Source organism: Rhincodon typus, chromosome 6, assembly GCF_021869965.1.
Source record: "Rhincodon typus isolate 14 chromosome 6, sRhiTyp1.1, whole genome shotgun sequence".
NCBI classification, from domain to species: domain Eukaryota; kingdom Metazoa; phylum Chordata; class Chondrichthyes; order Orectolobiformes; family Rhincodontidae; genus Rhincodon; species Rhincodon typus.
In genome coordinates, this window is record NC_063337.1 from 46314749 (window position 1) to 46327060 (window position 12312).

At 41.6% G+C, this 12312-nt stretch overlaps 1 protein-coding gene across 1 annotated transcript in view; it reads left to right on the forward strand.

Annotated features, from left to right (window-relative positions):
• LOC109913154 (beta-galactoside alpha-2,6-sialyltransferase 2-like) overlaps positions 1-12312 on the forward strand; it is a 59946-nt gene that overhangs the window by 25727 nt on the left and 21907 nt on the right. Inside the window, exon 4 of the mRNA XM_048598147.1 lies at positions 1213-2205. Coding sequence (XP_048454104.1) covers positions 1272-2205 — 934 coding nt within the window. The 5' untranslated portion in view covers positions 1213-1271. The remainder of the gene's footprint in view (positions 1-1212; positions 2206-12312) is intronic.

A 12312-nucleotide genomic window follows, 5' to 3' on the forward strand; every position in this document is an offset into this window, starting at 1 on the left:
TCTTGAAGAAATAATGCTGACAGGGGTCTTTGCAATTACAAAATATTTTGATGGCGCAGGCAGAAAGGAAGTATTCCTGCTCATGGGGATGAGCAAAACAAAAGGCAATATGAGATTTTTACCAAGAAATCAACCAAGAAATTTTTAAAGAAATGTTTTTACCCAGGGATTAGTCAGAATGTGGAGCTCACCACCATAGCAAGTGGTTGAGCAGTAGGGCATAGTTGCATTTATGAGAGGGAAATAAAATAAAGTGTTATACTGACAGTTTGATGAAGCAGCATAGAAGGAGGATAAATAGCAAAATTGCCAGCATGGACTATTTGGGCCAAATGGCATGATTTTGTGCTATAAGTTCTACATAACTTCTGTTTTCTATAAAAATTTATGGACCCTGATTCTGATTTATTTGTATCACTTTCAAACGTGTTGTGTAAAGCCATTAATCACTATGAAGTGAATGATGCCTTTTTTTGTGTTCTCTTTGTGAAGGAATCTTTCTGTTTTCAGTATTTCATATTTTACTGATAGATGTCAAATACCTTCAGTTCAGCTGGTTTCTTAAAGATTTTTTTTTCGATTTTTCTTTTATCAATAGTGCCAGCAATGGATCAGAGGTAGCCTCTTTGTCTCTGTGTCGGAAGTTGTGGGTACAAGCCCCACTCGAGACTTGAGCACAAATTTTAGGGTAACACTTCAGTATAGTACTGAGGTGTGGAGATGCATTTTGAATATCATGTTAAGGTGCTAAATTCCAAATGAATGGATCATTGTTAATTATCCATGGTCACATACATACTGCCAAAAGTGCCACATAGGAAGATGACGTTCCCCTATCCCACAAAGGTATTATATGAAAAAAATTGGTTAATCATGCTTTTTTTAAAATGTACAATATCTATGGCAAAGACTTTGGCAAGCACTTGACTTAGATAAAGGAATTTGTGCCAATGCGTCATTGTGATGTTACATCTTTTGCCCCTTTTTTGTGATGTCATTGTAACCACAAAGATGCTCAAGTATTTTGCTCCTCGCTCAAGTATTTTGCTCCTCTTCTGAGAAATGGTGGCAGTGTCCTTTTAAAAGAATGGTGTTACCAGAGATTCCTTCTTTAAAATAAGGTCTTTTGATTTTGTTAACTTTTTTTTTTACTTTTCTCACTGTGATGCTTCTCTGTTAATCAAATCTGTCCTTTATTTTATTGTTTTTTAGCTGGCTTTTTCACACTCCAGCTGTGCTGAATCCAAGAGGAGTTTGGTGCAGTTTGGACAATGAAAGCCAAGACCAAGCAGTGGAAGCAGCTAGTACTGATTGGGATACTGGCATGGGCACTCGTCTTCTTGCTGCTGTTTACATATTTCACAGACTTCAAAACAGATGAGCGTCCAGCCAGCTCTTTCACATTCACTGAGACAAGAAGGCTCTTCCCCGTACAGGGTAAACAGAGAGTCTTTATGGGGGCTTTCCCAAATCCAAAGGTCTCAGCAAGTCAAAGAGAAAATAGCCTTTTCTTTGAGAATGATGAAGATTCTGTGCATTCATTGCATTTAGATTCTTTGAATGATGGAAATCTAAAATGGACCCAAGAGGAAGATAGTGGTGAACTTCAAGTCAAGATAAGAGTGAAGAAGATGAAGATTGCCAGCGAGCAGCAAATTCAACACAAGCTAATAGATACGATAGTTAAAATTGCTAAAGATGGCAATACTTATGAGGAAACGATTATTCAAGATAGTAAATCTAAACATCACCAAAGGATAATGAAAAATAAGAAACAACCAAACTATCAAGTAGACCCATTTCTTGAAAATCTAGATTCCTTAGACCTAGAGGACTTGGAGTTTTCAAAATCCAGTTCAGTGCTTGCCAGTCTGTGGAGAGGAAATGTTTCATTTGGGATGCTAAATCCTCGCTTACAGAAAGCTATGAAAGACTATATGAATGAAAACAGACACGGTGTCCACTTTCAAAGGAGAAGTGGCACGGAAAAGATGATTGGAGAAGAGCTTCTCTGTGAGCTAAAAGACAAAATCAAAGTAAGAACCTTAGATGGGAAGGAGGCTCCATTTTCTACAGCTAGATGGAAAAAACACTTGCCTAAAATACCACTGAACAAGATCAGGACTAACACACAGTCCTACAGAAATTGTGCTGTAGTCACATCTGCTGGTTCAATATTGAATTCCTCCCTTGGCGAAGAAATAGGTAGGAACAGAATTTTTATCTTTTGAAGTGAAGTTTGTGTTATTGGCTGGAAATTTCAGCTTGCAGACGTATGATGAGCAATCAGACAATCCAAAGTGAAAGAAATTTCTAGAAGGTTGCTTTTACTCATTGAAGTGGTCACTGTATTATGTTATTGTTGATTCTGTGTGTTTCTCATGAAAACAACATTTGTCTCCCACGTTCCATTTTTATAATTTCTGTCCTCCTGAATGCCAGAGTAAATTCCTTGTGTGATAATTTTCCAATATATCACCAAGCAACCATTCTGTTTTTTTTAACTGAAGTCACCACAGTTGATGCAATCAAATCCAATGGGCATCCTGCCATCTGGAACATAAATCATGCCTCGATCATTTATTTTCTTCCCAGGGGCAATCCTAACAATCATTTGCAGTACTGACTTAGCCAGGAATTTTTTTTTTATTTGTTCATGGGATGAGGGCATCGCTGGCTAGGCAGCATTTATTGCCGATCCCTAATTGCCCAGAGAGCAGTTAAGAGTCAACCACATTGCTGTGCCTTTGAGTCACATGTAGGCCAGACCAGGTAAGGACGGCCGTTTCCTTCCCTAAAGGACATTAGTGAACCAGATGGGTTTTACCTGACAATTGATTCATGGTCATCATTAGATTCTTAATTCCAGATATTTTTTAAAATTGAATTCAAATCCTACCATCTGCTGGGGAGGGATTTGAACCTAGATCCCCAGAGCATTTTCTGGGTCACTGGATTAACAGTCTAGCAATAATACCACTAGGCCATCACCTCCCCCAGTAACTAGGACAATCCTACAGATCAAATGTACAGCGTTGTTTCGTAATCACATACACCATATGTGATATTTCTGAAGGGGCAAGAGACTCAAAAATTCGAGTCATATACTAATTTCCACGGGAATACTGTTATGACCCCAGCAGAGGTTACCACTGGACAAGTCAGATCACAGAATGAAATCTGGCTTGATAGACCATATTTATTTTCATATGGCAGACTTCCACTGAAACATTAATCACACAAGGCTGCAGATTTGGTTTTATGAATAGGAGAAGTTTGTTGCCTAAAAGGAGTTAAAACAAAATAAAGCAAGCCAAGCTGTCTAAACTTTACAGTTTGAAACGCACCAAAACAAAATTCCATCTACTCGCTGACACCATCACTTTAGAGTTATTCAAAAGCCTTCAGAAATGCCTTTCCTATCAGATTATTAGTTTTGACTTAACCGTTTCTTCACAGTTTCAGGCCTGTGAGATGCAAGGCCTTTTCTCTGGAATATTCACACAAATGAGATCTCAGGCTTTCCCAGTCTTTTGTTAATCAGCAGGTTCCTAACCAAATATTCCTGGTCTGGAAGTTTCACATGTAAACTCTTGATCTGCCTGCATCTGTAGGCTCTTCACTTGCTTTCATATGTTCATTCACTCTGAGCCTACCCGAATGCCCGAATCTTGCATTATCTTTTCACTGTATTGAATCCTGGGATGGAGGTATCTTGTGAGGAAATGTTGAATCACTGTATCATTCACTGTATTGAATCCTGGGATGGAGGTATCTTGTGAGGAAATGTTGAATCATAAGGCCTATAATCTCTGATTTTAGAAGAATGAGAGATAATCTTAGTGTAACATACATGATGCTAAAGGTACTTGACAGGCGTTATGATCATTGCTGATGGTACACACCTGAACATTCAGATCCCAGAATGATACCTGACATAATAGATCATGTTTTGGATTTTTAGTTGATCAGATAGTCATTATTCTGGTGTAGCTGGAACCTGTGTATGGGGATCCTGTGGAATCCCTTGTGTAGCAGATTCTGAAGTGATTTCCCAGGAAATTGAAGATACTGTAGATCAATTTATCTACACCTGGAGCCCTCCAGAAGTCTCTATTTAAATTGGAGAATACAGAAAGATCTGATTAAATTAATTACGTATTTACTCAGGAACAATAAACCATTAACTACACAGTCTAACTCCTGTGTAACAATTAAACTGACCGCATATTTACCTCACACACCCCCCAAGACAACTCTCACAGACCACTTAGACCCTCCAGACCATAATCTGATGATCCCAGATTGACTGCACTGCTGCTGCTCTGAACTCAAACCCCTTTCATTCGTGAGGAGACAGGCTTTCCCTTTGTTTCACTCAGGACCGAATCTGGCACTACCTCCTCCAGGACCCATGACCCCACTTCCTCTATGCCAGACCTGATCTGACTCTACACCCATCCCTCTACTCTCCCACGCCCAGAACCAAACCCCATTACCTCTGCTGCCATATTAACACCCCCACTCCACAACCCCACCCAACCAGATAGCCACCTTCCCTCACCACCATCTTAAGTTTCTACCATCCTTCTCAACCTACCCTAAATAATGAAACACTTACCTGGTCTTTTGCCACCTTTCACCCTGGCATTATGCCCAAATGGCCCCCTGGCCCCCAGCACTCTACTTATCTGTTACATCCTATCTGCAGCGTTAGGGGTGGTTGGGTCTAAAGCAGGGGAAGTGAGGGTTTAGTTGAGGCTTGAGTTGGGGTAGGAGGATGGTTGAATCTAGAGTAGGAAATGTGAGGCATTTTGGGTATCAAGTGGGGACAAGAGGGTGGTCGGATCCAGAGCAGGGGAAGCAGGGACATCAGGACTGGAGGACATTAGATCGAAAAGCAAACAGGAACATCAGGTGCCGGAGGGTTAGTCGGCTCCCAGGCATAGAAGGGGAAGTGTCAGGTCCGATGGTGGTGGTCAGGCCCTGGTGGGGAGGGAGGAGTTCAGGGTCTTGCAGAGAGGGAAGGTGGAGAGGAGGTGTAAGGGGTTTGGGGCTGGTGTAGGTGTGTGCAATGCAAGTTTTGGTTCAGTTTATTAGATAGTCATGAGTTAGACATGTTATCCAAGACTGTATCTTTTCCCAAGTGACTATAATTTCAGCAAGACTCTCAGAATTCTCCTGTTTCAATGGATTATTTTGGACACTTCCAGACCTAGAGGAATTGCCCAGGAGAATTTTCAACTTCCTGGGCAATTCCTTTGAATTCTGCTCCAATGGGGATTTCACAGGATCCCTGTGTGCAATTCCCATTTACACTTCAGAAACAACCATCAGGCCATCTGAATATCAGGGCATTGTTCTTCAGTGTAAACACATCAGTGTAAAGAAGACAGGCAAAGTGAAGAATTAGGAGTGCGTGACTCGGAGTAGACCATTCAGCCCATTGAGCTTGTTCTGCTATTCAATACAACCATGGCTGATCTAATATTGATCTGTTCCACCCAATCAGATGTGATAGAGTTGGGCTAGGGTTAAACAGATGCCACACATTCTTCCTCTACATCACATACATACAGGTTGGTTAAAAAGGCATTTGGCATGCTTGCCTTCATTGTTCAGTCCTTTGAGTATAAGAGTTGGGAAATCATGCTGCGTTTGTACAGGACATTGGTGAGGGCTCTTCTGGAATATTGTTTCCACTTCTGGTTGTCCAATTATAGGAAGGATATTATTAAGCTGGAGAGGGTTCAGAAGAGATTTACCAGGATGTTGCCGGATATGGAAGGTTTGAGTTATAAAGAAAGGCTGGATAAGCTGCGACTTTTCTCACTAGAGCGTAGGAGGTTGAGAGGCAACCTGTTCGAAGTTTATAAAATAATGAGAGATAGAGGTAGAGTTAATGGTAGCTGTTTTTTCCCTCAGATGGGGGATTTCAAGAGTAGAGGGCACATTTTTAAGGCAAGAGGAGAAACATTTTAAAAAGACATGAGTGGCAATTTTTTTACACAGACGATGGTTGCATGAACCTCCTGAGGAAGTGGTGGATGTGGCTATGGTTACAACATTTAAAAGACATTTGGGTAAGTGAATGAATAGGAAAGGTTAGGAGGGATAATGGGCCAGGAGTAGGCAGGTGGGAATAATTTAGTTTGTAATTGTGTTCGGCATGGACTGGTTGGACCGAAGGGTCTATTTCTTTTCTGTATGACTCTATGACTATGGTAGGATATGAATCCATGTCCTCAGAACATTAGTCTGGGTTTCTAGATTACCAGACTCACGACATTCCCACAACTCCATCACCTTCCCTGGTCACCATGCAGCCAGATTTCAACAGTGGCAATTGGATCAGACCAATGCATCGCTGTTTGTGCCTTTTGTATGCCTACCTTGTTGCGAATGCTGCATGCATTCAGGCAGCTTGCCCTTAACTTTGTGACATCATTCTATTTTCAAAGAATACTCAACGCTCATCTTTCTTTCGTCTGTCTCCTCCTCTCCCTAGCATCTTTTCGACTTACTGTTTCCAACTTTGCTTCCTTCTAATTCATGTTACTCCTCGGATTCCCATCCTCTGGCAATCTAGTGTAAAGTCACCCTGACAGCACTAGCAAATCTCCATGTGAGGATCTCAGTTCCAGCCCCATTAAGGTGTAAACCTTCCAACTTGTACAGGTCCCACCTGTCACAGAAATGGTCCCAATTCCTCAGAAATCTGATGCCTTCCATCCTACACCAGTAGCCACATATTCAATCAATCAGTCCTCCTGTTCTTATGCTCATGAGCACACGGTAGTGGGAGTAATCCTGAAATTACTGCTATTGAGGTCCTGCTTTTTAATTTCCTTCCTAACCCCCAGATATACCTTCAGGACCTCATCCCTTCTCCTTCCTAAGGCATTGGTATCAACATGGCCACGACCTCTGGCTGATCCACCTTCACAGAAGAATGTCCTACAGCCATTCTATGCCATCCTTCAGCCTGCCACCAGGTGAGGCAGCCCACCATCCTGAAATCATGTTTACTGCCACAGAAATATCTGTCTGATCCTTGACTGTGGAACCCCCTTATCACTACTGTTCTTCCATTCTCCCTTCTCACCGTGTCATGGGCCTGGGTCTGGCTGTACTACCCTGATGATCCATTACCCTCACCAAATTTCCAAAATGGAATACTAATTAGCAAGAACGAAAGGCACAGAGGGTCTCCGGCACTATTTGCCTGGTTTTCTGAGACTGCCTGGCATTCACCCATTCCCTGTTTGCCGGTACGCTTCTAATCTGCTGTGTGGCTAGTTCTCTGGATGTGCCATCCATATCGTCCTCTGCCTCTCGGATGCACAACAGTGCCTCCAGCCATGGCTCAAGTTGGCTGCCAACTTATTGTGCTGTTGGCAAAAATCAGGTCAGTTTCACCCCTGGGTTACTAAGATTGGGTTGGCTACATTGTGCATTTATTGGGTCCCTTATTAAACTGTCACATTTTTGCAATGGTTTGCAAAACTATTTCTTCATTGGACTTTGCATAAAGTTTGGTCAATTGGATATAAATAGGCTGACAATGAAACCCCAGTTATAAACACTGGGGACATTGTTCCCAGAGCACTAGCAGCCTGCCCTTGAAAAGCAAGGAAGCCTTAATTTAAGTTGTTAAGCTCAGTCAAATTCCACCATGTCAACCACACAGTGGGAGTGCTGTATCTTGTACATGCATATTAGAAATTAATCATTAGAGGAGCCCACTGATGTTGGAAAGCATACAGCAACAATTTCACTCCACTTCCATTTTTGATACGGGGGTTATATCTTTGGGAGAACAGTCTGAAATAAAAGCATTTTTAACAGTCCAACACCATGCTGAGTGTTTATTGGGACACAACAGGGGGCTGTAAACAAGGCTGAAATATGATTTGAATTTGAAAACACTATTGTGTTTTGAAATGTTCATCCTGGAGTTCAGTTACTAGTGGTGTACCGCAAGGATCTGTTTTGGGGCCACTGTTGTTTGTCATTTTTATAAATGACCTGGATGAGGGCGTAGAAGGATGGGTTAGTAAATTTGCAGGTGACACTAAAGTCGGTGGAGTTGTGGATAGTGCGGAAGGATGTTGCAGGTTACAGAGGGACATAGATAAGCTGCAGAGTTGGGCTGAGAGGTGGCAAATGGAGTTTAATGTGGAAAAGTGTGAGGTGATTCACTTTGGAAGGAGTAACAGGAATACAGAGTACTGGGCTAATGGTAAGATTCTTGGTAGTGTGGATGAGCAGAGAGATCCCGGTGTCCATGTGCATAGATCACTGAAAGTTGCCACCCAGGTTGATAACGTTGTTAAGAAGGCATACAGTATGTTAGGTTTTATTGGTAGAGGGATTGAGTTTCGGAGCCATGAGGTCATGTTGCAGCTGTACAAAACTCTGGTGCGGCCGCACTTGGTGTATTGCGTACAGTTCTGGTCGCCGCATTATAGGAAGGATGTGGAAGCATTGGAAAGGGTGCAGAGGAGATTTACCAGGATGTTGCCTGGTATGGAGGGAAGGTCTTATGAGGAAAGGCTGAGGGACTTGAGGCTGTTTTCGTTAGAGAGAAGAAAGTTAAAGGTGACTTAATAGAGACATACAAGATGATCAGAGGATTAGATAGGGTGGACAGTGGGAGCCTTTTTCCTCGGATGGTGATGGCTAGCACGAGGGGACAAAGCTTTAAATTGAGGGGTGATAGATATAGGACAGATGTCAGAGGTAAGTTCTTTACTCAGAGAGTAGTAAGGGCGTGGAATGCCCTGCCTGCAACAGTAGTAGACTCACCAACTTTAAGGGCATTTAAATGGTCATTGGATAAACATATGGATGATAATGGAATAGTGTAGGTTAGGTGGGCTTCAGATTGGTTTCACAGGTCGGCGCAACATTGAGGGCCGAAGGGCCTGTACTGCGCTGTAATGTTCTATGTTCTATGTTCTGTGTTCTATTGTGTGAAACCCTCAGTGCATCTTTGACTCAACCCTGAAGCGATGCAAAGATTTTATGACCTTGCAGTAGCAACTTGGAGCTAAATAATTGACAAAAGATTTTTATTTCCAAATCATGGAACTTTTATAGCGTAGCAGGAGATAATTTGGCTCGACTTGTCACCACCAGCTCTCTGAATGAGCATTATGATCTAGTGCCATTCTCCTGCTTTTTCCCTGAAATCCTGCACATCATTTCTATTCAAATAATTAACTAATGTCTTCTTAAATGCCTTGACTGAATCTGCTCCCACCATACTTCCATGCAGTGCATTCTGGACCCAAACTACTTGCTGTGTGGACCAATATCTTTTCAGATTGCATTTGTTTTGTTTAGCAAATTACTTTAAATCTGGGCTTTTCATCCTCAATGCTTTCACAAGTTGGGAACAGTTTCTGTTCAGATGCCTTATGATTTTGAAAACGTAAAACCGTCAGATGTAGGAGTAAAAGTACGCCATTTGGCCCATCAAATTCACTGCACCATTCAATGATAACATGGCTGATCTGATAATCCTCAACTCCACCTTTCTGCCTTCACCCCATAATCCTTGACTCCCTACTGATTAAAAATCTGTCCATCTCAGCTTTGAATATATTTAGTCACTTAGCTTCTATAGCCCTCTGTGGTTAAAAAAAATCCACAGATTCACTACCCTCTGAAGGAAAAGAAATTCTCCTCATCTCTATCTTAAACGTGCAACCCATTATTCTGAGATTATGCTCTCTGGTCCTTGACTATCCCACAAAGAGAAACAGCCTGTCTACATCTCCCCTGTTAACTCCCTAAGAATCTTGTCTTTTTTATTTTCTTCATATAGGTTCACAAAATTTGGGCATCACTAGTTTGGAGAATTCAAATGTCGCCTTCTGCCATTGTGGGATTCAAATCCCTGCGCCCAGAACACTGGCCTGTAGTTCAATTGCTAGTCCAGTCGCGTACCATTACTTCCCCAATTTTTCAATAAGGTCTCCTCTCATTCTCCTAAACTCCAATGAGTATAGACCCAACCCACACAATCTCACCTCATAAGGAAATCCTTTCTTACCCCAGAATAAACGTTATGAACCTTCTCTGAACCGTCTCCAATACCAATACATCTTTCCTTAGATAAGGGGAACAAAACTTCTGACAAGTCTCTTCTTAGCCTTCTCCTCTCCAAGAAGAAAAGCCCAACTTCTCCAGTCTATCTTCAGAAATGAAGTTTTTCATTCCTGCAATTTTTCTTATAAACTCTTCTGCACTCTCTCTAATGCATCCAAATGCCCTGAAGTATACAAAATACTTCAGCTCAGGTCAAACTGATATCTTATACCATAACCTCATTGCCCTTGTACTCTATGAGCCTAACAAAACAGCCTAGAATACTGTTTTTGTTGTTGACTGATCTCTCCACCTTCATTGACTTAGTGTGGAGATGCTGGCGTTAGACTGGGGTGGACAAGGTCAGAAATCACACGACACCAGGTTATAGTCCAACAGGTTTATTTGAAAACACAAGCTTTCAGAGCCTCACTCCTCCTTCAGGTGTTAAGTGAGAGAGGTAGTATCAGACACAGAATTTATAAGTAAAATTCGATCTTTTACTTATAAATTATGTGTCTGATACCACCTCGCTCACTAACACCTGAAAAAGGACTGAGGCGCTGAAGGCTTGTGTTTTCAAATAAACCTGTGGGACTATAACCTGGTGTCATATCATTTCTGACCTTCAATGACTTATGCACATACACACCCAGGCCTCCATGTCCCTGCATAACCTTTAGAGTATTTTTTAAGTTATAAATGACTTTATGATAGTATATTTCTCCACCCACTTCTGGGTGAGAATGCTTGCCTCAATTCAGTAAAAGCCTCAAGTCTTATTCAGTGTCACCAGTTTTGAGTAAAATTTGACACACAAGTGGCTGAACACGGCTGGAAGGAACAAATTAAACAACACTCAAAACATGATCTACTCTGCCATCTTGTGGTCACAAATGTTTATATCGGTATTTGATACACAATAATTGCTTAGCAGCACTTATTATTTATGTATATCTACATACATGGTGTATATTTCAAATAATATACTGTTTTAGTTGGAAAAGTGATGCTGTCCACATCAATTAATCAAGGGGATTTGAAATTCTGCCACACTCCAAGCTGTACTGTAGTGCACCAATAAGAATAGCTGACTGACTAATACAAGTTCAACTCTCCACTCCAATGTGCAATGCATAAACTAAGCACTAATGGCTTATTAGCTCACATAGTTTTTTTTTATTAATACCTTTCACATTTTCTGGTTTGCCAGAAACTGGTGCAATTTTGTAAATGTTCCATTATAGTGCCTGAAGTATTGAAAATATTGGCCACAAAAATTAATATATGTGGACTATTCATTGGCAAAGATGGAAAGGAAAATGAATTGAGGCAGATTTTTGATAATTATTTGGCAGTATACTGCCTCACACATAAAGTAGCATCACTAGAGGAAGCTCTGTTGCAATTGAAAGTTCTGGTACGGAATTCTTTTAAAAAAGCCTATAAAGTGAATTTTGTATACGTATTTTTTTTTACAAAGGAAAATCTCATTAGAATTCAGCACAGAATTCAATAAATTGCACAAACATTCCTTGGCTCTGGTGGTGAGAAGAATGTAAGAAATGGAAACATTTTATTCTGAACAAGGTGGAATGCTGTTTTTAAATCACTCAACGCGCCTACTGAGCCTAAAACCGTGAGGCACTTCACTTTGCAGGGGGGTGGGTCAGGGTTTGTCACATGGTTATGTCACTCCCAATTTATTATATATGAATGCATGAGGAACTATGAGCTTTATGGGCAGTCAGTTAGGAAGTTCCCTCCTACCCTGCCTCCCTACACCCACCACCTCTGAATCCCCCAGACCTTATGGGTTCCAAATTCCGAGTGCCATATTTAAAAGGCACCCAAACAGCACTCATTGCTCTGTAACTCAGGACGTCACTCAACCTCTCCTCATCACCCCTCACCCACCAGTGGAGATGTCAGAAACTAGGCATAAAGAGGCACCACACTAGATGGCTCCTCCTGAATCTGTTCAAGTGAGCAGGGCAGCTCTTTTCCCAAGGGATGGGAACAAGCAGGCCATCCCAAATGACGAAGGCAGCCTGGACAGAGCAGCCAGAGGAGGTTAGCACTCACGGCTCCAGTGCCATAAGAGGAGGAATGGTCTGCTGTGTTCCACCTGTCTACGCATTGCTTCATGTGCCCATGCGTATGTATTAGCTTTGTAAGGTTGTCACTGCAGAGGACTGTCACACACTAGATGGCTGT